Source organism: Myotis daubentonii, chromosome 8 (genome assembly GCF_963259705.1).
Source record: "Myotis daubentonii chromosome 8, mMyoDau2.1, whole genome shotgun sequence".
Classification (NCBI taxonomy): domain Eukaryota; kingdom Metazoa; phylum Chordata; class Mammalia; order Chiroptera; family Vespertilionidae; genus Myotis; species Myotis daubentonii.
In genome coordinates this window covers 35804263-35827067 of record NC_081847.1, presented here as the reverse complement: position 1 = coordinate 35827067, position 22805 = coordinate 35804263, and the positions used below count along the sequence as shown (strand labels likewise).

Below are 22805 nucleotides of genomic sequence, written 5' to 3'. Positions count from 1 at the left end.
ATAATTAATTGCACAAAGGGGGTTTGGAATGGCAGAGGGGAGGATGGTGTTGAAGGTTGTCCACACAGACCTATTTTACAAACCCTTAGGTGGGTTTGAGCCAGTCTCTAAGCCAGCGGTTCTCAACCTGTGGGTCGCGACCCCTTTGGTGGTCTAACGACCCTTTCACAGGGGTCACCTAAGACCATCCTGCATATCATATTTACATGATGATTCATAACAGTAGCATTACAGTTATGAAGTAGCAACGAAAATAATTTTATGGTTGGGTCACAACATGAAGAACTGTATTTAAAGGGCCAGAAGGTTGAAAAACCACTGCCTAAGGCTAAGCCCTTTATAGTCTGCATCCTCGATTCTATGGAGTGTCTGCTATTACCTTGATTTTGCAAAGAGGATACAGATGCTCAGGTGAATTCACTTGGTTTTACCCATAACGTGTCACAGTTTGCTGACCCTATAATGGTGTGGGACCTACCGTTGGGCATTGCAGCCCCTCACGTTCTGTTCCTGGCTGTGTAGTACTCCCACACTGACAGGTGGAAAAGACCTCCAGCCTGGTTCCTTCGCGGTGGCCACCCTTCCAGGAACCTCTGGTGGCAGAACCTCCAAAGTGAATCATATTAGGCATCTTCATTGTGCTCTTCTAGCTTACTAAAGCAGTGGTTCCCAACCTTCCTAATGCCGTGACCCTTTAATACAGTTCCTCATGTTGTGGTGACCCCCAATATCGTTGTTACAAATTGAACATAATTAAAGCATAGTGATTAATCACAAAAACAATATGTAATTACTGCATGTGTTTTCCGATGGTCTTAGGCGACCCCTGTGAAAGGTTCGTTCGACCCCCAGGTTGAGAACCGCTGTACCAAAGGCTGAAGTTTGCTCCCCTTTTCCAGACTGGGAAACGGGGGCCCTGGAGGTGCTTCGGAAGGCTCCCGGGCGGGTGGGGAGGGGCGTTAGTGGGCAGCCCGGGCCGTGGGCGGGGCTGTGGGGGTGGGGCCCTGGGCGTGTGCGCTGGCGCCCATAGGCGGGCGCCCCCTCCCAATCTCCCGTCTCCAATCCCCGGCCGCAGCCGCGGCGTTCGGAGCCGGAGCCTCAGCCCAGCCAGAGCCGGCGGCGCCATGGCGTGCGCGGGACTGCTTACCGTGTGCCTGGTCCGGCAGCCCGCGCCCCAGCCCCCGCGGTCTCCCACGCCAGCCACCGGTTCCGCGGGACACGCGCTCTTCCAGGATGTGAGTCGGGAGGGGCAGGGGGCGTCGGCTCTCCTGGCCCCGGGGGTTGGCAGTGTCCCTCCAGCTCTCTCTCCCCTTGCCCCTGCCTCTGTCGGTGCCTCCCCTCCAGGTCTGCTTGGGGCCCTGCCTCGGTCTCTGGGCTTCTGTCTCTCTCTCTGATCCTGCTGTCTCTGTTTCCATGTCTCCCTTCTTTATCTCATTGCCTTTGTTTCCTGTTCTCTGTCTCATTTTTTCTCACCTCCTTGTCTCTGGTTCAGTGACACTGCCCCCCCCCCACACACCCACCCCATCTATGTGTCTGGTGGGGTAGAGACTACCAATACTTGGTCACCAGAGCAGTTGCACTACCCCTCTATGGCAGCCCCTGGATGGGCTGATCCAGCGAGGGGGCCTGGAAGAATAAGACCCAGCGCTGACCCCAGAGCCCCTTAGACCTGACTCAGAGGCCGTGGGGTCCCACAGTTGGTCAGTGTTGCCCAAAGTCATCCTCTGTGGTCTGTACACACCTCTTGTGGGTGGCAGGTGGTCTGCAGGCCCCACGGGCACCAGCGTGGAATAGCCTGGCCTTAGTCACTGCCCTGAGCCCCTTCCCCCACCTTTCACCCCAGTGCTCAGTCTCGCCTGGTCCTCTTCATGCGCCTACTCCCAGAGGCCCTTGCCTGTGGGAAAGGCTGTACTCCTGTCCCTTCCCCACTGCCCCCAGTGACTCAGCACCTCGACCACAGCCCTCTTGGCTGGAAGGGACCTGACCCTCCCATTTCCTAGATGGAAAAAATAAGACCTGAGGGGTTAGGGGTATGTCCAAGATCACACATGGAGACAGGGGCATGCTAGGGTGTGGCCCCAGGTGTCCTCAGTCCCAGCTTAGCACTCTTGTACCCCCTACCCCCACTATCTCCATCTGCCCCAACCAGGCTATGCTGGGCTGCTGTGACCTCAAGCCAGTGGCAGACCTCTGAGTCAGGCTTCCGGCTAGTAGTTAGATTTATTCCTGAGCCTCACCTGTACCGAGAAAACAGCCAGAGGGGAGTGGCACTGAGAACTTGGAGCTGCTAGGCAGCCGTGGGCAAACTACGGCCCGTGGGCCGGTTTGAAATGAATAAAACTAAAAAAAAAAAGACCATACCCTTTTATGTAATGATGTTTACTTTGAATTTATATTAGTTCACACAAACACTCCATCCATGCTTTTGTTCCGGCCCTGGTCCAGTTTAAGAACCCATTGTGGCCCTCGAGTCAAAAAGTTTGCCCACCCCTGTGCTAGGGGCTCTCTGTCCAGGGCTTGGCCTGCCCCTCGTTGCCAGGTTGCTGGTCCCCTTTGCTGGGCTGCTCTAGGTGATCTGGAGTCTCTGGTCCCTGGGAGAGGCAGCACCATGTCTTGACTCTGTGCCTTTCTGTTTACCTGCGTCCGTTGCCCTTCATCTCTGCTTCTCACACGCACGCACTGAGTCGGCCTCATAGGAAGCCCCAGGCCTGGAAGGTTAACCCCAGCCTGCTCAGTCAGGTCCTAGGGCTAAAACTGAGACCCCGGCAGAGGAAGGACAAGCACACAAGGAAAGAGCCGAGAGTGGGCAGAGTCGGGGATGGACCATGGCCCACAGTAGATTTGGGGGTTCAGTCTGGGACAGGTGCCCAGGATTCTCAGGCCGCATCTTGGCCCATTTCCCCATCTTCCTCAAGCTGGGACTCTGCCAAGGGCTGATGCATCAGTTAGAAATCAAGATATACTCAGTGTGGGAGGTGGGGGCACAAGGAGCTGGCCTGGAGCACCCCCATGAAGCCAAGCCCTGCAGGAAAAGTGAGCAAGCAGTTGGACCTGCTGTGTGCTCTTCCTCTGCCCCCCTCATTGGAAAAGCTCCTGTAGGGCTGAGCTGGGCAGGCAGTTGGGACCAGGCTGGGCAGGAGGAAAGGCTAGGCAGGGGGCCAGGTTGGCCAGCTGAGGCTCTGTCAAGTTGGGCAGGGGCCTCTTACCTCCCAGACTCCACTCACAGCTCCCATCCATGCCTCTTTGTCCTCTAGGTTTTCCGCAGAGCAGACAAGAATGGTGAGTGTGGCTTTCCCTGGGCCCCACAGTGGGAGGAACAGTGGGGGACATCATGGAGGCTTGGGAGGATTGGGGGTTTGGGGGCACAATCTAGAATGGAGAAAAATTTGGGGGGACCCAAAGCAAGGTAATCAATCAAGGCATCCTTCCTGGAGGAAGTGCTATTTTGAGCCAAGTTTGGCTGGATGGAGAGTGGAGGGAATGTAGTTTAGCCAGAGGCTGAAAGTAGAGGCTTTCATGCAGTGCGCTGGCACAGAGGTAGGTACCTGTACCTTTCTGTATATGACTGTGATTTCTACCCCATTTCACAAACAAAGGAACAGGGGCCCAGAGAGGTAAAAGCAGGCTGCCTGGGGTCACACACCCTTTAACCCAGGTCTACATGATGCTTGGTCCCAGGCTCCTGTGTGAGAGGCTGGGAAATGTGGCTGATGGGGATGAGGCCCTGTGGGGAGTTTTACTCTTAGATTTGTAGCGGGTTCAGTAACGTTCCATGTGACCAACTATCTGGATCCAGGGAGGGCCTGGGCATGATGGAGCTGGCTCCAGGGAATCGGCTCCTCCTGCCCCGAGTCCTGGGCAGTCGCAGACGCAGGCCTAGGAAAACCTTGAAAGTAAAGCCGGGGACCCTGCAGGCAGGTCATTGCCCACAGGTGACCCAGAACAGCCCACTGTACCCTGATTGGCCAGGCGAGGATCTGAGCTGAGGCAGCCAGCCAGCCTTGACCTCACTTTCATCGGGCTCTTCAGCCTCCTTGGAATAGGGTCCTGTCCCTACCCTTTGGCCCTTTAGGTCTCTTCAAATTGGTAGAGACCATTTGTCCCAATCCATTGATCAGGACGCATAGTCTCATTTGGATCAGAGCGTTCTGTCCGATCCCCCTGCTTAGAGACCTTGCAGGCCAGCTCCCCAGTGTCTGTGGCCACCCACTCGAGTGCTCTCAGCCTTTCCACGTGCCCCGGTGACGGAGGGTATTCACTCTGGAGCCAGTCTGCTGCTTACAGGGGCCCCAGCCTTGAGAAGCTCTCATCAGCCTCCCGTGGCTTCTCTGTGAAGGGCCTGTGTTCACAGTACAAAGGCTGTCCTCGTCCTGGGGCCAGGCTGGCCAGCATGTGAGGCACACTCAGCCCCCACGTCCTCCAGGTGACGTCTCGGCCCTGCCATGACCAGGCTGTGTCCCAGGCTCTTCATTTGCTTCTTCCTTTGGCAAACATTTATTGAGTCCCTACCCAATGCCATGTGTGTAATGCCCCCCTTGGGTACGTGCAGAGTGGTCTCTATTGCCTTAAGTGGGCCTCTCTAGCGGCTCCTGTCCTTCTGTCCCCAACAGCCAGGCCCCCCGCCAAGCTCAGACTTGCATTCCACCTGGCTGGGTGGGTGTGAAATGCTGTGAGGCCTGTGGGGGCCTGGACCTGGTGGCGGGGGTCAGCCAGGGGTCAGGGATATGGACTCTGTTCCCTGTCCACCCCCAGATGATGGGAAGCTCTCATTTGAGGAATTCCGGAATTACTTTGCTGACGGGGTTCTCAGCCCTGGGGAGCTTCGGGAGCTGTTCCGCGGCATTGATGGGCAGTCCACTGAGTGAGTACAAGGGGAGATGGAAGAGCCGTGGGTAGATGGTGCCTTATGGAGGACAGAGGACAGAAGGAGAGGGGATGTAGGGGGAGGGATGTCAGGGCTCAGTGCCAAGTTTCACCCACGCACTCACTGCCTCCCTAGCCTCAGTCTTGCCCACCACACTCCAACTAGGACCTTAAAATAGCCAGACCTGAGTCACCATCCGTGGTTCAGCCCACAGGCGCCCCCTCCCCATTCCTGCTTCCTGCAGAACCAGAGGGTGCCTGGGGACAGCTGGGGCCCGCCTGCTCCCACCCATGGGTGCAGGCACATGATCACGCACATACCACCCCACGTGTGCTCCCACATCTACAAGCCTTAGCACGAGTTTGCATGCCTTCCCCCTATGCTGCCTCACGTGGGTACGACACGTACACAGCTGTCCCTCCCTCTCACTGCCCTTCTCCCCCCATCTCCTTAGAATAGATTCTGAGCGCCCGAGCTGGTTTCACTCAGTGGTTAGAACATTGGCCTGTGGATTGAAGGGTCACAAGTTCGATTCCGGTCAAGGGCATGTACCTAGGTTACAGTCTCGATCCCGGCCCTGTCGGGGCACCTATGGGAGGCAACCAATAGATGTGTCTCTCTCACATTGATGTTTCTCTCTCTCTATCTCTTCCCCTCCCTTCTACTCTCTCTAAATCAATTGAAAAAATATCTCCAGGTGAGGATTAACAGCAACAGAAAGAAAGAATACATTCTGAGGATTGGGCTGGACCCCTTGTCTGCACCCCCCTGCACCTCACCACCAGACACTCCAGCCAAATTCCTTGTCCTTCAAGGCCTGACACAGGCAGCCCCTCCTGTAGGAAGCCCTCCCTGACCTACCAAGTAACGCCCCTGCCTTCTCTGTATTTTCCCAGCCTTGGTTTCCCCTTCCCAGCTCTGACCCCTCCTCTCTGGCCTGTGTCCACATCTGTCTCTCTCGGCCTGAAATTCCCTTGGAGGCCAAGAGTGGGTCTGAGTTTCTGCCCTCAGAGAGTGTTTTATGGGGCAGTAGTATCCTTGCTCCCTCCCACCACCACCCCCGCCCCCCCACCCCTGCCCCACAGCCTCTGCCCACTGAGCAACTTAACCTGGGGTGGAGTCAGGAGTTGCCTCCTTGTCAGGCTGAGCTGGGTTGGGAGAGGGAGAAACGTTGGCTTCAAAGTCCCAGTTCACCAGGCTCAAATGTGAGGGTCTGAAGGGCACTTTCTCTTTTCTCCACAGCAATCTGGACACGGAGAAACTGTGTGGTGAGTAAGCCCACTGGAGCGCTTGTCTCCCGGGACTTCTGGACACTGGGGTGTGATGAGGGGCTGTTGCTGGTCTCCTGATGAGTAGGATGGGCTGGGTTCAGCATGTGAGGCCTGGCTGGCTGTCGAGGAATTCTCTGTTGGGTAGATGGGGGCAGGGCGGGAACCTTCGAACACCCTCTCTGCCCACAGACTACTTCTCAGAACACCTGGGTGTCTACAGGCCTGTGCTGGCTGCGCTGGAGTCCCTGAACCGTGCAGTGCTCACTGCCATGGACACCACCAAGTTGGTGAGTGAGAGAGCTGTTATGATGGGTGTAGGGCCCCAAATGAGTTCAGGGGGTCTACTGTGCTGTGGGAGCCTCCACTGTCTTAGGCTACTGAGCTAGAGGGCTGGGTTCAAATCCTGGCTCTCCCACTTTCTGCTTGTGTACCTTTCCCTCTCTGGGCCTCAGTTCCCTCATCTGTAAGCTGGGGATAAAAATAGGGCCTGCCTCCATACGCTTGTCAAGTAAATGAGAATGAAGGCAGGGATTTTTGTCTGTCTTCTCCATCCCCAGCACTCAGAACTCTGCTACTACTGTTTTTTATTACTGGCCAGACCTGACTGTTGTACGGTATTAAGCCTAGGACTCAGTAGGGATGGGTTGGGGGTGCGGTGTGCTTGCACATGTGTCCACAGGCCCATGCTGGTGTGCAGAGCCTCGTGGGGGAGGAGCCTGGCCTGAGGACGTTAGGGAGGATTCAGCAAGTATTCACCCACGTTTGTGTGCACGTGTGGACATGTGTGCGCCAGCACCAACAGTGCTCACAGCCAGGGCTCCAGGCCTTTGTACGGTGACTTCAAAAAGCCCACACCACCCATGCCTTTGTGTGTTCCTTTTAAGAGATGTCTACACTTCCCTTTGTCCCATAGCTTTTAATAAGGGGGCAGGGAGGGAGCAGTGAGCAAGCCTGGAGTTTTTTGTGCCTGACGTTCTACAGAAGGGGAAACCGACACCCTCTGCCAGTGGAAGATCGGCTGAGGACAGGGCTTCCCCTCCGGTCGCTTTCACATGGGATTTAGTAGCTTTTCAGAGGGTCAGTCACCTTTGGGGTCTGGCATGGGATGGGAATCCAAATGGTACTGTACCACTTGGGGTTGGTGTATTGTGGCAACTTCTGTGTCTGTGGCCTGTACACTTGTGTGGGCATCAGCTTCCTAGTGCCATAGAAACAGGGCCCTGGGCGTGGGCAGCTGGAGTAGTTAGGGGAATTCAAACTGCAGGTTATAGTGAGGGCCCCAGACCACCTCCTCCTGGCCCAGAAACAGAGAGGGGGTGGCCCATCACCACACAATGACTCTGCGAGCTCCAGTCACCTGATACTTTTATCTGGCACTCAATGCCTTTGATAGAGCTTCAGCTTAGCCCGCTAAGCCTGTGCCTCTGCAGCCCGCTGGTGGCACCACCCCTTCCAGTCCAGCATGACTCAGTTGAAGACTTCGTGCACCAGCCTGGAGCCACACTCGTGGTACATGGCCCGGGTCATCCATTGGCGTGGGAAGTTGTGCAATGAAGCCACCATGGAGCCACCGGTCCACACGGCTGTTCCTCGCCCAGGCTTGACCACCAGGTGTGGCTGCAGTGCCCCATAGCCATGCTTCTGGCACTGCGCTAGTAGCTCCATCTCCAGGCGCTCAGTGAAACCAGGGAAAAGTGTGGAGCCACCGGCCAGCACCACAGTGTCAGCCAGCCTCTTCCGCAGTGTTTCAGGCACCTTCCGCAGTGCCCAGAAGGCCAGTGTCGAGAGTCCTGGCTCCATGTGGCCTAGCAGAGCCGGCTGAAAGATGGGTTCAGGGCAGCGGAAGCGCTCACTGCTGAGGTAGACAGAGCATCCATTGCCTAAGCAGATACTGGCTGGATGGTGGCGGGCAGGGTTATGGAGGTCCCCCTCAAAGTCCAGCGAGACGTAGCAGCAGCGCTTCTTGAGCTGTGTGATGGCCTTCCGGGGTAGGGTCTGCAGCAGTAGATCAGGGCACGCTGCCACCAGCAGATCCCGCAGGTAGCGCGAGAGGGTGGTGCCTGCCACCTCCAGCCGGAAGGTGGCCTCGTGCCACGAGTGGCCCGCGTAGATGGGCGTGGCGTGGCACACCCCCGCTCCTGCCTCCACAGCCAGCCCGCTGAAAGCGCCGGTGGAGCAGACAGCCAGCAGCGCAGTGCTGGCCACGTGGCACGCGGGCACTGCCAGGTCCTCGAAGAGCAGCTCCGCTATCCTCTCGCGGCTTGAGGGTGGCGCCGAGGGCGAGTCGCTCACCAGCACCGGCCACTGCTCTGGGCACACCCGCAGACCGCCTACCAGCAGGCGCTCCCAGAGCCCCTCCAGCGCCTCCCAGTCCACCACCATGCCATGCTTGATGGGGTGTGCCCGCTCCATGCCACCCACCAGCTCACAGCCCAGCGCCCCGGGCAGCACGGGCTGGTCCCAGCTGGGCACTAGGCTGGAGCTCTTCAACACCAGACGTGGCTGGTTCTCGCCCGCGAAGCCCGCCTTGGTGAACCCCGATCCCTGGTCCACCACCACTGCGATGCGGCCCAGTGAGGGCGGCCGGACCCGGCGCCTCCCCGACACTGACGCCACCTTCTGGGCTTAGCTTTGCTCCCAGAGGCGGTTCTGTCCCGACTGGCCTAGATGAAGGCCCGCCTTTCAGCTCTTGACTCTGTCCCCTGGGACTAAATCCCTACCTTAACGGACTAGATAACTACTTTCTCAGTTTCTGGCACCGCTTTTTTCTGCCCAGAGTGGATGTCTCTTTTCAGCCCTTGGCTCCTTGAGAACCCAGGAGTCCAGCCCCAGGCAGTGTCTTGGACCTCTCACTAGTTCCTGGTTGTGGAGATGGGAGGGGTCATCAGAGAAGGAAAAGAACTTGGATCCGACTAATTGTGACCTCAGTCCTCAGCCCCTGCTGTGCTTCCACAGCCCCCTCCCCCCAGTGAAAACACCCTGGACCCATCCTTTCTCCTGGGACAGGCTCAAGGGCAGTGAATTGGGCATCTAGGGGTCTGGCTGCAACTACCCAGCACAACCAGATTCTTTCCCCAAACCAATTCAGACGATCAGATCTACTCTGGCCAAATGTAGGGCTCCTCCCCTTCCTGTGCGGAAGAGAAAGCTCTTAATCACACATCTACAGCCACTCGGGAGTATCAGTGCTCATCCTTGGGCCCAGGCAGCCCACAGAGGGACTGCCTTCAGGAACTTCCACCTATGGACTCATGTGGGCCTGAGTTTGTGACTCAGTTCTGAAGCTGACTCACTGTGCAGGCAAGTCCTAATCTTTCTGAGCTCAGTTTCTTCCTCCAAAAGGTAGAAATCTTCATACACAGGAAAGAGGCCACTTCTGGTCTCCGCAGAGTCTCATTCTCTTTAGGACCATTTTGGTTGCAAGTTGAAGACCCACTCACGAGAGTGTACGCTAAAATAAGGATTTTATTTCAAGGATCTTGTATGTATGATGGATACCAAAGGCAGGGGTGAAATCAGGTTTCAGGAGCAGACTGGGAGCAGGGCCTGACTGCAGGGAACCCAGGATGTGCACTGTCTGTGTTTTCATTCTTCTGAAGATTGGCTTCAGCCCGTGCATGTTCCTGTAGAAAATAGTCTCTTACAGCCCCTGAATTACTGTCCCAGGGAAGGGGCTGATAGGACCCATGGCCATGGCCAGGAGGTGTAGTCACATTGAGGAACTTGGTTACTCTGGTTGTAATTATGTGAATGGTGGGGAAGGGCCAGTTCTTACAGCAGGGGAGATGCTATCGGTCATGACACCTCCAGCATGATGCAGGCAACGGGAGGAGACCCTGACAGTAACAAAAGCACATCTTCAGCAGAAGCTGGACCTGTGGCTCTCGTGAGCTGGGACCTTCACCTGCTGTGTCTGCCCCAAAAGCCATTCCGAGGTTGGCTGCCAGTGGAAAGCGGGCTGCAGGTTCGAAGGGCCGGGGAGGCGCTAGGTTGTGGAGCTGGGTTTGGGACCAGGACAGTGAAGAGAAGCAGCTGCAGACAGCAAATGTGCTGGGCCTCTTGTGGGTGAATTAGGGAGGTGAGCCTCAAATTGGAGCCCACAAGTGGCAGTATAGCCAGAGCGGGGGTGAGGGGAGAAGTCACCGAGGAGCCCGAGAGAGGAAGCTAGGTTGGGGGTCGGGCTGGCGAATCCCAGTAAGGGGTTTGGGTGTTTCCCTGTGGGCAGTGCAGAGCCAGTGCGAGCTTATGAGCAAAGTGAACTGCCCGACAGGTAGTGAGGTGATTTTGAAGAAGCCGTTGGCTGCAATGTGGAGAGAGGATGGAACAGGGTAGGTGGGGAGACTAAGCTCCCTGTGGGTTACCAAGCCCAGACGGCAGTGAAGGGTCAAGCGCCTCTCCTGCCCGCCCCCCCCCCCCCCCCCCCGCAGGCAGGATGCGCCTCAGGCCCCACCTCTGCTGACAGCAGGACCCTCACAGTTCTCCCCGGTGGTGGCTGTTTGCCTGGGACCGTGCCTCTGCCTAAGGAGGACTTGTGAATGCTGGGCTCTTGGAGATGCCATGTTCAGCTGAAGCCAGCCCCTCCTAGTGTGGCCAACCCTGGGCTTGCTCGAGCTCACCTCCCTCGGGTCTGCAGACCGGGCAAGGTCTGGCCCAGGCCTCGAGTTGTGGGGGGAAGGATCATCCTCCCTTCTCCACTGCGGTAGGGTGTCCCCTCCCCAGGGGCAGGGCTCTAACTTTTGGGTCACAAGGAAGGAAAAAACAGTTGGCTCCCGCTGTGGCCATTGCGCAAGCTGTTCATCCCTGTCTCGCTCTCGCGCCAGACACCTGACAGAGCTAGCCGGAGCCGGGGCTGCCATGCGCTCTTTATTGGGTCGGGGCCGGGGGTCGTGGGGCCCGGGCGCCGGACCAGGTGCTCGGGGCCGCGGGCGAAGGCAGCGGCGCCGCTTGCACGGCTGCTCCTGGACAGGGTCGGAGACGCTGTGGATCCCCAGGCGGCTGCAGGGCCACGGCCAGCTCCGCGAGGCCTGGCCCCCGTCCCCGGTCCCGCCCGCTGCGCGGAGCCCCGCCTCCTCCAGCAGCGCGTCCGGGGCCGGGAGCTTCATCTCGAGCTCCCGCACGCGCGCCCTCGTGCCACTCTGCGCCGTCGCCTGCGCCCCGCATCCTGGGGGCCGCCGCCGGGGAGCCCACCGAGTCCTCGCTCCGCCGCCCGGGCCGCACGACCGGGCCCGCCGCCGCCTCGGCTTGCTGCTGCCGCTTGTCCGCGGAGAAAAGCAGCAGGATCTTGGTCTGGGGGAGGGGCAGCGGGGAGGGAAATGAGTGCCCCGCCCTCTTCCTGGGAGCCTGACCCGCCCGGGGCCTGTCTACCAAGACCATGCCCTCTACGTTTCCGGGACCCCGCCGTCCTTCCATGCCCCGGAGGGGGGTCCCCACTCTGCCCCATCACCAGGGACCCCCGCCTCTCGCAAACCCTTACCCACCCAGGCTGACCTGAGACCTCGCTCTGTCCACCGTTCTGGGGTCCCTGTCCGCCCGCTTGAGGGGAAAAGTAGCATGTTTTGAGGCGAGGAGTTGGAAAGGGGGCGTAAGGAAACTCTTGGTGCTCATCTCCCAGCGATGCCAATCATGCTGGGACCTCCGCCCATGCATCCATCCAGGTTGTGAGAATCCCCTTCTGACTCCCAAGTCTCATCCATCTCCTGGAATCCCTACCCTCCCTGCTGGGCTTTTAGGACCCCATCCATACCCACGTGCGTTTCTGGGACCCTCATCCTCAGGGGGGATTCTCTAACCTCAGAGTCCATGGCCCTAGGACTTTGGACCACAAGGCCTAGACTCCCAGCATCCCCGCCTGCCCCCTCCCACCCTCCACTTACACCTGGCTTCTGCCTGAAGTGGCTGAAGAACTGCTGCTTCCCCAAGGCCTTGTCCATATCGGGTGGCCTCTCCTTGCCAACCTGCTTGGACACTTTGGTCCTTTTGTGGGAACTGTTGTTGCCCATGGCAGGACGGTTAACACTGGGGCCCACGGCCCATGCTGCTCTGTCCTGCCTTCTGGCTAGGGGACCCCTGCCCGAGCATTGTCCCAGAGAGGCCACTTTGTGACCTCATTGGTTGACCTCACCAGCTCCAGGCTCTGAGCATCTCAGAACCCACAGGTGAATCTTGGCTCCATTCACTCTGTGATTTCTGGCCTTTGTTTCTCAACTGTAAAAGGGCTAATGATCATAAACGAGGTGATGTTTCATTATTGGTCCAATAGTGAAGGTGCTTAGTGACGCGTACGGAGGGATTTCTGTGGCCTGAGTTTGAATTCTGGCTCTGTTCCTAACTAGATCTTGGCCAAGGTAATCAACTGTTCTAGACTCCAGTCTTCTTATCTGCAAATGGGGTCAGTCATGGTCTCTAATTGCTATGAGGATTAAATGAAATTCTGCTTGGAACAGGGCCTGGCACAGAGTAGATGCTTGTGTCAGCTGGTTTCTTTGGTTGCAAGCAACAGAAACTGACCAGTCATTTTAAGTGCCCCAAATGGAATTTATTGGGAGGATTTTAGAGAGCTCAGAGCCTGGCCAGAAAGTCTAGGGTAGGACAGAAGTCTAGAGAGAGATCAGAAACCACTGGCCTGTTTGAGAATGAGAGCACCCATCCTCCCCTCGGTCCTTGCCTCCTCTCTGCTCAAGTCTCCGCATAAGCCTGGTCCGGCAGGGTCCCTGATGGTGAGCCGAGGCAGGTTATGGGCAGGGGGCAAAGCCCCTGATGGATGGTGCCTCTGGGGCCCCTCGAAGAGGGAGAGCAGGCACCTGGACCATGGCTCCTGAGGGCCTGGCAAATGGTCTGCCTCTTTCTGCCCTTTTTAGGAGGGGCAAAAGGAGGCTGGTTATATAGGTTGGGCTCGGTGCTGTGGTGTGTGTGTTATGTCAGTAACTTGGCTGTCTTGTGTCTGCAGCTCCTAGTAAAAGGTACTCAGTAAATGTTACATGGATGAGTGAATGAATGCATGCATGCATATATAGACTGTGACTTTGTGGCCAACTGGTGAGTATGGGGCCATATCACACCATCATTTTGCCTTGTGTCAAAATAGGTCTTTGGGTATCCTGTGACCTGCCCTATCTGCAACCCCCACCCCAGCCTGACTGTGCAGGGGCCTCACTGGCTGAAGGTGGTAGTCCCAATGTGGAAGGGGTCTTGGGCCCGGAGAATGGCAGATAACTCCTTCTAAGTTGGCCTCATACTTCCCCGGGAGGGAGGCCTGCTCCTAGTCCCTGTGCCCTCCTGCTGATGCCAGGTCTGCAGGCCCTCTTTACGCGGCCACTGTCGCTCTGATGGGGAGTGGGGAGGAACAAGGGATGGCTCCTCATTCAGAAATATATGCTTGGAGTCCAGAGGTGCTGACTATGTCCCCTCTGCCCCCAGGAGTATGAGCGGGCCTCCAAGGTGGACCAGTTTGTGACACGCTTCCTACTGCGGGAGACGGTGAGCCAGCTACAAGCCCTGCAGAGCTCGCTGGAGGGCGCGTCAGATACCCTGGAGGCCCAGGCCCAGCCCCGTGGGCCATGGTATGTGAGGAGCCCTGCCGACCTGTGGGTCCAGTTCATGAAGATCCATCGTCTCCACATTTCAAGTCCCTCAGCTTTTATTGCATTGAGTAGTTTCAGCTGACTACTTGTTCTGGGGCAGGGAGGCCAAAAGGTGTGAGAGGCTGGCTGGCTGTGAAGCTGGGGCCTCCATGTCCCCAGATGTCTGTCTTGCCCCACCCAAGCCTGGTCCTTTTTGGGGGCCCCAGTCCTTGGCCCTGAGGGTCTGCCGGCAGTGCCCTGAGCCTCCACTCCCTTAGGTCAGATGAAGAGATAGTGGAGGTGCAGAGCAGGCCCCGTGGCAGCCGGCGGGCAGGGCGCAGGGCCTTGTGGAGCGGCAGCCGGTCACCCACCCGGTCTCCTGGCTCCTCTGACGCAGGTGTGCTGTGGGGGGGTGGGAGGGCTGGCTGAGGAGGTCAGAGCCGTGCCCCTGATGCCTGCTCCTCCACTGCCCCTCAGTTTATCCTGAGAGACCTCCCAGCCTGAACTCCCCCTGGGCCCCACCCCCAGGGCAGAGTTCAGAGGCTGAGAGGCAGTGGCGGCTCCAGGTTAACCGTCTCCAGGAGCTCATCGACCAGCTCGAGTGCAAGGTGAGCGGCTGAGTGGCCAGTGCTCCGCGGGGGTGGACCTTCCTGGAATCTGCCCGAGACAGGCACATGCTGGGTGCCTGCTCACACTCCGTCCCTCACAGGCCCCCCTCCTGGAACCCCTGCACGAAGAGGAGCTGACCAAGGGACCCAACTCGGTGAGTCCGAGTCCGGGAAAGGGAGAGGCGGCTGGGCATCATGAAGTGAGGGCGCTCACAGAACCAGCTACCCACCCGGCCTCTGCCCTGCACACATCTCCGATTTCCCAGCTTCGGCCCAGCCCTCCTCCCCAGGCCTGGCAGGCGGGTGCTGGGTTCTGGTCCTTGCTCTGTGACTCCACAGAAATCACTACCCCTCTCTGGGCATCAGTTTCCCTTATCTGCATTTCTGAGTCTGGGGCAGTGTGGACGGAGGTTGGACGGGGCAGTAAGAAGTGGTGGCCTACTGCAGGAGAGACAATGACTGGTTCAAGGCAGCATCCTTGGTGATGGGGAGAAGAGAATGGAGTCAGGGATGTTGGGGCCAGGTTGGGGCAGGAGCCCGACCTCAGGGTGGGCCAGGTCTGATGCAAGTCGTGCAGGGCGGGGTCCTCCCGGCGGCCACAGCCAGTTTGTCACCTGTGACCTGCCCGACCCGAGCTGACTGGGCCACCTCTCTTGCCAGCATATCCTCGTGTCCCAGAGGCAGGTTCAAGTGGCAGAAGGAGCCCTGCAGGACTTCTACCGTGCCCTGCGCTGCTATGTGGACTTCACCGGGGCCCAGAGCCATTGCCTGCAGTGAGTGCCTAGCCTCCTGGGGGGCCAGCCAAGGTTGGGGAATGAGCAGGGAGGAACACAGGGGCTGAGGTTCCCATTAGAGACCCCTGCCTGGTGGGCAGCAATGGCTGCAGCCCAGGCCTGGCCTGGTCATCTCTTTGGCTCTACAGTGTGTCTGCTCAGAAGATGCTAGACAATGCCTCCTTCACCCTGTACGAGTTCTGGCGGGATGAGGCCTCCTGGAGAAGGTATGAATGGCAGTCTAACAACTAATGTTTGTGGAGTATGGGCCCTGGAGTGAGTCAGGCCTGGGTTCAAATCCTCCTCCTCTCTTCACTGGCTGTGTGACCAGAAGAATTACGTAACCCTAGTGGCCTCCTTTCTAAAATGGGAGTGATAACAGTTCCATCTTCATTTGAGCTGAATGAGATGATATGTAAAGAACCGAACACAGCCAGGTACATAGAAGATGCTCAATGAATATACACCGTCACCACTGTGTCACATCCTATGTCAAGCACTTGTGTGTTACTTCATGTAATCCTCACAGTCTCTAGCACAGTAGACCAGGTCCTCAAACTTTTTAAACAGGGGGCCAGTTCACTGTCCCTCAGACTGTTGGAGGGCCGGACTATAATTTAAAAAAAAACTATGAACAAATTCCTATGCACACTGCACATATCTTATTTTGAAGTAAAAAAACAAAACGGGAACAAATACAATATTTGTATTTGCATGTGGCCCGGGGGCCGTAGTTTGAGGACCCCTGCAGTAGACACTATTGTCCCATTTCACAGAAGAGAAAGCTAAGGCTCAGTGATAGTATGAGGAAGGACTGGGACCTGAATCCAGGCAGCAGGACTGGGGAGGGACTGATCTTTGGGGAACTCGCTCAAGTCCACTCCATGGCCCTCCCCAGGCACCAGCAGTCCGCCTGCAGTAAGGCCTTCCAGCGCATCCTCATTGACCACCTGCGGGCTCCGGAAACCCTCACCACCGTGTTCTTCCCAGGTGTGCTGAAGCCCCAACCCTCTCTGTAGCCTTGGGGCCTGAGGAGGGGCAGTGTACCCCTTATGGCCTCTGACCCCCAACCTCTGACCCCCAGCCTCCTGGTGGATTATGAATAATAACTGATCCTGACCTGCATTAGTCAAGGACCCTGTGGCTCTGCCTGCCTCCTGGAGCTTCCGGACGGTCAATTCAGCACCAAGACCAAGGATACTGCTGATCCTAGACCTGGGGTCTGGCTCTCAGAGGCCTCCAAGACCAGCTGGTGGAGAGTCCTCAATCCAGGGATCAGGGACTGGTCTGCTTGCTTTCTATTTCTTTATCAGTGTATTTTACTGTGTGTAGCTTTGGTCTCTCAGGCACTCTGGCCTCTACCTGACTCAGAAGGCCTGGATTCTGGTTCTCTCTGCCTCTTCCTTGTTGTATGACCCAGGGCAGATCCCTTCCCTCTCCGCGTGAGCCTTGGACTGTCTGGCTGCCCTGTGGGTGCCTGCTTTCCTCCTGCTATCTTGGGGCCATGTTCCGCTCTTCCTCAACCAGCAACAGAACCAGGGCTGATGCTCAGGGACCCCCATCCCCACCCCAAACCTTTGACCCTGAGGCTGAGCTGGGTCTTCTGCACTGTGGGGGAAGGACCGGCATATCCCCACCACCCTTCTGGGCTGCGAGCTGCTGACTCTTCACTCTCCACTGCACCAGAGACACCTGGAAGATCCTGGGTTGGTTTGCATGTCATTTGCATATAATTTGCATGTCCATGCCCACCCATACTCAGGACACTATGGGAAGCCCCAAGGTGACCTTGCCCAGTAGCAATAATTTGGGTCTAGAGTCACCTGCTGTCCCCAGATACCTCTGAACCTGAACCCCAGCCCACAACCCCAGCAGAGAGACAATAAAGGCAGTGGTCACTTCTGGTGTCGCCTCCTGTCTCCCTTGGCAAGAAAGCTGGACACTGGGGCTGGTTTGCATGTCTGACCGTAGGCTCAGGGCAGGAAGCCTTTCTTCAGAAATCAGCCCGTTCCCATCTCAAGCTCCCCTGCCTCAGACGGTGGCCACTTCATCGCCGCTGACCCAGGTCTCCTCAATTCAGGGCCCACTCATGCCCCCAAGCCCTGGTTCTGGGAGTGAATGTGGTCTGTGCTTTCAACCCCCGCCCACAGTTGGCTGGGGGCTCTAGCTTCACCCCTCACTTTGCCAAAAGTGTGTGCAATGGAGTTGGGGACTGAGCACAGAGCCTTCTCAGGGGCCCAGATAGCATAGTTGGGTTCTGTGAAACCTGTCCCCCTCTACCCCCTTCCAGGCCACCCCTGCCGCCCAACATAGAGCAGTTCCAGGGAAGTAAAGGCCGAGTTGGCCTGTCCAGCCTCTGGGGGAACCTTCCTTCTAGCCATCTGGGGGGAGGGGTGCGGGCATGGGGGTGGTGACCGACACGAGGGCTCTAAAGGGAGGGATGTGGCACCACAAGAACAGGATGGCCTCCGACCTTGTCTGGGGGCGTTGGGTGAGGAGTTGTCAGGCTTTGAGGGGAAGGAGAACTTGCCTCGTTGAACTGAAAGAAGCCAGCTGTGGGCTGCAGCTGGGGAGGGGGAAATGGGCTGAAACCAAGGCGGGGAGGTGGCAGGGCCTCGAAAGTGCTTCATCCTAGGAAGCCGTGGTAGCCTTGAAGCCAGGTGTGACTGGCCAGTGGCTGACATTTCACCAATGTTTTGAATGCCCCAGTGGTGCCAGGTCCTTGCTGGGCACAGGGGCATGGCCAGGAATACAGCTCAGATGGTGGCAGCTCAGGGTAGATGACCTAGACTGTGACTCCAGGTAGGGTTTTCCCCGAGGTTTCTCCCCGGTGACCCTGCAGGGTTGAGACTCCTTGGCCAGCACTATGCCAGGCTGCTCTCCTGCCACCCAACTTCCCAGACTGCTGAGTGTTCCTAGAAACCGCTGCCAGCTCCTGCGCCCACAGCTCGGGGTGGGCTTGCTAGAGAAGAAGCCCACTTAGGGTAAATGTGCTTTCTGTTCTGTGTTCTAATGTTTCCGCTCCTTCCACAAAAAAAGCAAGAGCAAATCCTCAAAACAAAACAAACTTCCCATTGCCGTCTTAGAGCAGATACTGAAATCCTCAAGCTGACACCTCTCAAGGGTCTCCTTAGATTTGCACCCTTGCCTGCCTCTCTGAATGGAGTTGTAAAAGTTAACACCTAAAAAAAAGGGGGAGGGGCTGTGTCCTCCCTCCCTTGCTGAAGGCTTGGAGGTGCTGGGGAGGGTCAGGGAGGCCTCTTGAAGGTGGTGATGTTTGCTTTGAGCTGGGAGATTAGTAGGGCTCTCCAGACAGATGTTCAGGCAGACAGGCAGTGGGAATACGGCAAAGGGAGCAGAAGGTGGATCTTGGAGGATAAGGGATTGGAGGCAAGCCAGGGGGGCCAGACCAGAGGGGGTGAGCCAGGAGGTTGCCAGATGGAAGTTTCTGGGTGGGTGGGTTGGGGGCTGGACTGCTTTACTCTCACAAGCCCCCATCTCCATCTTGCCATCCCCCTACCCCCAAGTCTTGGTCACCATCATCTCTGGCCTGGAAGACTATGCCAACCTCTCCATTGGGCTTCTTGTCCCCACTCCACTCTTAACAGTCCATTCCCCATAATGGAACAGCAGAAGGGGCTTTCAAAGCATTGCCATGGTGACCACACCCCTTGACTAAGACCCTTCAATGGCCCCCTACTGCCTTCAGTATCAAGGTCAAGTTTGATTTCTGGACTCGGCATTCAAGGCCCTTATAATCAGCCCCCACCCCCAGTATGTGCGGCCTCCTGTCCCTAAAACATTCCAGATGAGCTGGACTCTTCATGACCTCAGTCACCCCTACTCTTGGCCTCTGTTCTCCCTCCCACCCCTGCTCACTACAGAAACATCATCTTAGCCTTTATTTATGTAGCAGGTCAAAGTCATCAGGTCTGGGTTATCTTAAGCCTTGCCCTCAACACCCTGCTCTTGGTGGCTCTGCAGCTCATTTCAACAGCCACCGACACCTGCTTTGTGGCAGGTGCTGGGGATGGTGACATGACCCAGGTTGGTGACAGCACCCAGGTTCAGGATAGTCAGAGTACCGAAGCTCGTAGAGCTCCTGGCTCCTGCTAGCTGCCACTCCCGACCCTTTCCTCTACGCCCTGCACCTGCCTCCCACCTGTGCCAGTGACTCACCGGCACACATTCAAACCTGTCCTGGGTGGGGACTGGCCAGGTGCTAGAGTCTAGGTGGCTGCCACTGGCCTCCAGCTCTCCATGGGGAATATGAACACCTAGTGCGCTTAACAGCCTCTGACGGGGTGAAACAAAGGAACAGAATTCGGTGGGACTTCACGAAGTCATTCTCAAAACAAATACTACTTGAGTAAGACCAGGGTCCAGGCAGGATGCTGGGACAGATGAATCCTCAGAAATCACACATTGGCAGAGAGAAAAGCAGATTGTCTGGCAGCCTGTTTACAGGGCTTCCTGGGTGCTAGGGCGACTCCCATCTGATCACATTTCACAACAGCCCAATGATATAGGCATCATTCGCACCCCCAGTTTACAGGTGAAGAAACATAGAAGCTCCATGAGCAAGTACCTTGCTCCGGGTCACACAGCTGTTTGCTGTCTAGCGTGAATAGCGCTGGGAGAGATCTTGGGCATCCTGATGATGGGAACCCGCTCAGAGCTGGAGGACAGTGGTAGCTCTAACAAAGGAAAGAGTGAGGCTACACCCTGGGGCTGCAGGATGGCAGAAGGGGCAGCAAGAAAGAGCCATGGGAGCACAGCACAGGCTCTGGTGGGGCTATCCAGCTCCCAGCCCTCAGAAGGTAGATGGTGGGGCCAAGGCCTGATCATTTATGGAACTTCCTAGGAAGGCACCCAGAGATGTTAGCTAAACCTGTGGGGCAGAAAGGTGTGCAAAGGCTCAGGAAAGGTGCACAAAGGAGAAAGGACAAGTTGCTGGGGTGTGTGCCCTGGATAGGAGTCTGGCTTGTGGATGGAGGGCTGGAAAGGGGGCATGTCTGGCATTGTCCACAAGAGGGCACCTGGCACCAGGCAATGAAACCTGAAGCTGTCCTGGGGAATGGAGTGTTGGTTTGTGGTTGGTTTCCCCAACCTTCAGAGGGAGGATCTGGATACCCCAACTCAGAACCCTGAAATTCCACAGTTAGGAATAAGCACAGATGGGCCAGATGGGTTTAGATTGATGCGTGTTTGCTCATTCTGAAATCTTATCGCCTGCGGCCAATTATTTCTCTTCCTACTGAGAATCATTGCTCACCAGGCTCGGTGACTCCATGTTCCCTAACATTTGAAAGGCTTTCCCCCTAGCAATTTACCTTCCCGAAGGAATAACCTATTTTCCATCTCTTTGTCTTTGACAAAGAATCAGGTAGTAATGCTTCACTCATTTTCAGGTTCATCGAATCTGCTGTGCGATGAATAGTGCACCCAGTATTTATTTCAGTGATTCCATTTCCAGAATTCTATTTTCAAATCTGCCTAGTTTTATTTTTATTTGAGCTTCATTATTGCTTTGTCTCTCCCAGATTGCAGGCTCTGGGAGGGCTGTCTGCCTAGTTATTTTTAGTCTCATACTTTTTGCCAATTTCTTTTCTTGAGGTTTCAGTTACTTCATATTATGTATCTGATAACAACATCTGAAGTCCCAGGGGTCTAAATTGATTGTTTATTGATCTGCTGACTCTTGCTTAGAGTGACTCATTTCCTTGGCTGTTCAGTAACTTTTTTGAATAGTTTATAATTCTTTGGTATGCAATATTATTATTTTGGTATTTTTCTCTAGAGGATTTGCATTTTTGCTTCTGCCAGACACTTGGAGATACTATAAGCCTAGAATCATCTTAATTCCTCAGCCCAGGGATTCTCAGGTCTCTAGAGTAATGAAAATCTGAACCTCAACCCCTGAAGGGAGCAGACATACTTAATAGCCTCTGGTAGATTATTTTTTTCTTTTTCTTTAAGCAGGGGCAGAGAGAGAGGTTTTCTGCTTAGTTCCCTTTGCAGACAGGCATGTGTCGCCCCCCCCCCCCCCCCCCCCCCCCCCCGCCGCCGGGGCTGAAGCCAAAGTGATCTTGCCTCTAGCCTTGTGGAGAGGTCCCAGTCTTTTGTTTACTTGTAGTAGGCTCAAAGCCTCGTCTCTCCTTTCCCTGAGACAGCCCATTGCTCAAACTTCACTTCCCCGACTTTCTTTTGCTCCCATGCAGCACGGGCTCCCTCTTTTTGTCTTCAACCTCCTCTGAGGCTTCAGTTTACTCAAGTTTTTCCTGGCCCTTGGGGATTTCCTACACTTTATCTGTGACCTCAGAGATGCAGTTACAAGAACACTCATTAAAATTTATACTTTCAACAATAAAGATTTAAAAAATATTTAAAAAAATTATCCGGCATCTGGGTGTTTATGGCAATGGCAGATTTTTCAGTCTGCCATTTCTATAGGAAATTTAACACAGCATTTTACTATATTATCACTGGAGTCCCTGGGATCCTTTTTTCCAGAGCTAAGGCCGACCGTGGATTCCTGACTTGGCTACCAAAGGTTTTTTGTGGTAAGCTGACAGTCACAAGGCTGAGATCCTGTAATTGATCTGGGTGGTGGGTTGCAGTGCTGGGCAGCTGTGGAGACTGGCAGTTGGTCCCCTGTGCATGGAAGATCACACAGCTAAGCCCCCACCTTGCCTTCTGGGGCCAAGGCCACAGCCAGACCCTTCTCCCTATTCTGAGATCTAGTAACCGACCCCTCAATGCATTTTTGAGGCCTGTGAAGTAGGTGGTGCCAACAAGGGTCTTGGGCAAGACTGCTTGGAAGTAGGTTTAGGGTAGAGGCCAGAGGTGGGTATTCAGGCAACAGAGTGAGGCTGGGGCCAGAGCCTTAGGAAGTGAGCCCTCAGGTCACCGACTAAGAAACTGGACTAACAGCCAAAGATTCCATACACACAGGTGCAGCTGCACAAAGCTGGCTAGACCATCTCAGAGCCCTGGAAAATATGACCGGCCTGTTGGAGGCACAGCAAACTGGTGGGCTTTCAGGGAAAGCAGTTTGAACATATGCTTCGAGAGTCTGAGAAGTGTTCAGTTCTAGAAATCCCAGAAAATTATTCCAGAGAAATAAATCAAGGAAAGGAAGACATTCATTCAGTATGCTGACAGGAAAAATGGGAAAGCAATCCAAATGCTCAATAGGAGGTGAAGAATTAAGAAAATCATGGCTTTGATTAAAGCATTCAACCCATTCAGCAAGTAAACGGGAAAGCAATGAACTTATGATTTAACATCAATATAAAAAGGACATGAGCTGAAACCGGTTTGGCTCAGTGGATAGAGCGTCGGCCTGCAGACTGAAGGGTCCCAGGTTCGATTCCGGTCAAGGGCATGTACCTGGGTTGCGGGCACATCCCCAGTAGGAGGTGTGCAGGAGGCAGCTGATCGATGTTTCTCTCTCATCGATGTTTCTAGCTCTCTATCTCTCTCCCTTCCTCTCTGTAAAAAATCAATAAAATATATTTAAAAAAAAAAGGACATGAAACATTTCAAACTTTCTGTGGTGGTTGTTTCCATATTAAATCACTTAAGGGTGAAGAAACTAACAAGGAATTGGGAGTCTGTAAGCAGCCAGCCCAGTGGGGGCCTGGGCCCCTCAGCTGTCTTCCCGTAGGCCTAGCGGCTGGAACCGTCTCTTTAGCAGATCCTGCTTTCATTCCTCTGGGTGGCTCTTT

At 55.8% G+C, this 22805-nt stretch overlaps 2 protein-coding genes across 2 annotated transcripts; one reads left to right on the top strand and one right to left on the bottom strand.

The window, feature by feature from the left end:
- Positions 1-900: 900 nt before the first annotated feature.
- NECAB3 (N-terminal EF-hand calcium binding protein 3) lies at positions 901-22605 on the top strand. Its single transcript, XM_059705894.1, has 13 exons — positions 901-1235; positions 3255-3279; positions 4753-4861; positions 6107-6132; positions 6325-6422; positions 13552-13694; positions 13973-14091; positions 14223-14302; positions 14404-14457; positions 14963-15075; positions 15225-15302; positions 15974-16065; positions 16160-22605. The coding sequence occupies exons 1-13, from the start codon at positions 1125-1127 to the stop codon at positions 16186-16188; spliced, it is 1077 nt and encodes a 358-aa protein (XP_059561877.1). The 5' UTR covers positions 901-1124; the 3' UTR covers positions 16189-22605.
- Positions 7115-12134, bottom strand: LOC132240097 (actin-like protein 10). Its single transcript, XM_059707480.1, has 3 exons — positions 12009-12134; positions 11253-11421; positions 7115-8759 (listed from the first exon to the last, which is right to left on the bottom strand). Exons 1-3 carry the CDS (start codon positions 12132-12134, stop codon positions 7603-7605), a joined length of 1452 nt encoding a protein of 483 aa, XP_059563463.1. The 3' UTR covers positions 7115-7602.
- Positions 22606-22805: the final 200 nt, after the last annotated feature.

What these genes read in the sequence shown, in the direction of transcription:
- NECAB3 (XM_059705894.1), top strand. Translation starts at nt 1,125, where the DNA reads ATGGCGTGCGCGGGACTGCTTACCGTGTGCCTGGTCCGGCAGCCCGCG. An exon ending in GGACACGGAGAAACTGTGTG is followed by an intron (nt 6,133 to 6,324) that starts GTGAGTAAGCCC and finishes CTCTGCCCACAG; the next exon opens with ACTACTTCTCAGAACACCTG. An exon ending in TGACCAAGGGACCCAACTCG is followed by an intron (nt 14,458 to 14,962) that starts GTGAGTCCGAGT and finishes CTCTCTTGCCAG; the next exon opens with CATATCCTCGTGTCCCAGAG.
- LOC132240097 (XM_059707480.1), bottom strand. Translation starts at nt 12,134, where the DNA reads ATGGGCAACAACAGTTCCCACAAAAGGACCAAAGTGTCCAAGCAGGTT. An exon ending in ACTTCAGGCAGAAGCCAGGT is followed by an intron (nt 11,422 to 12,008) that starts GTAAGTGGAGGG and finishes CCCCTCCCCCAG; the next exon opens with ACCAAGATCCTGCTGCTTTT. An exon ending in AGAGTGGCACGAGGGCGCGC is followed by an intron (nt 8,760 to 11,252) that starts GTGCGGGAGCTC and finishes AGCAAAGCTAAG; the next exon opens with CCCAGAAGGTGGCGTCAGTG.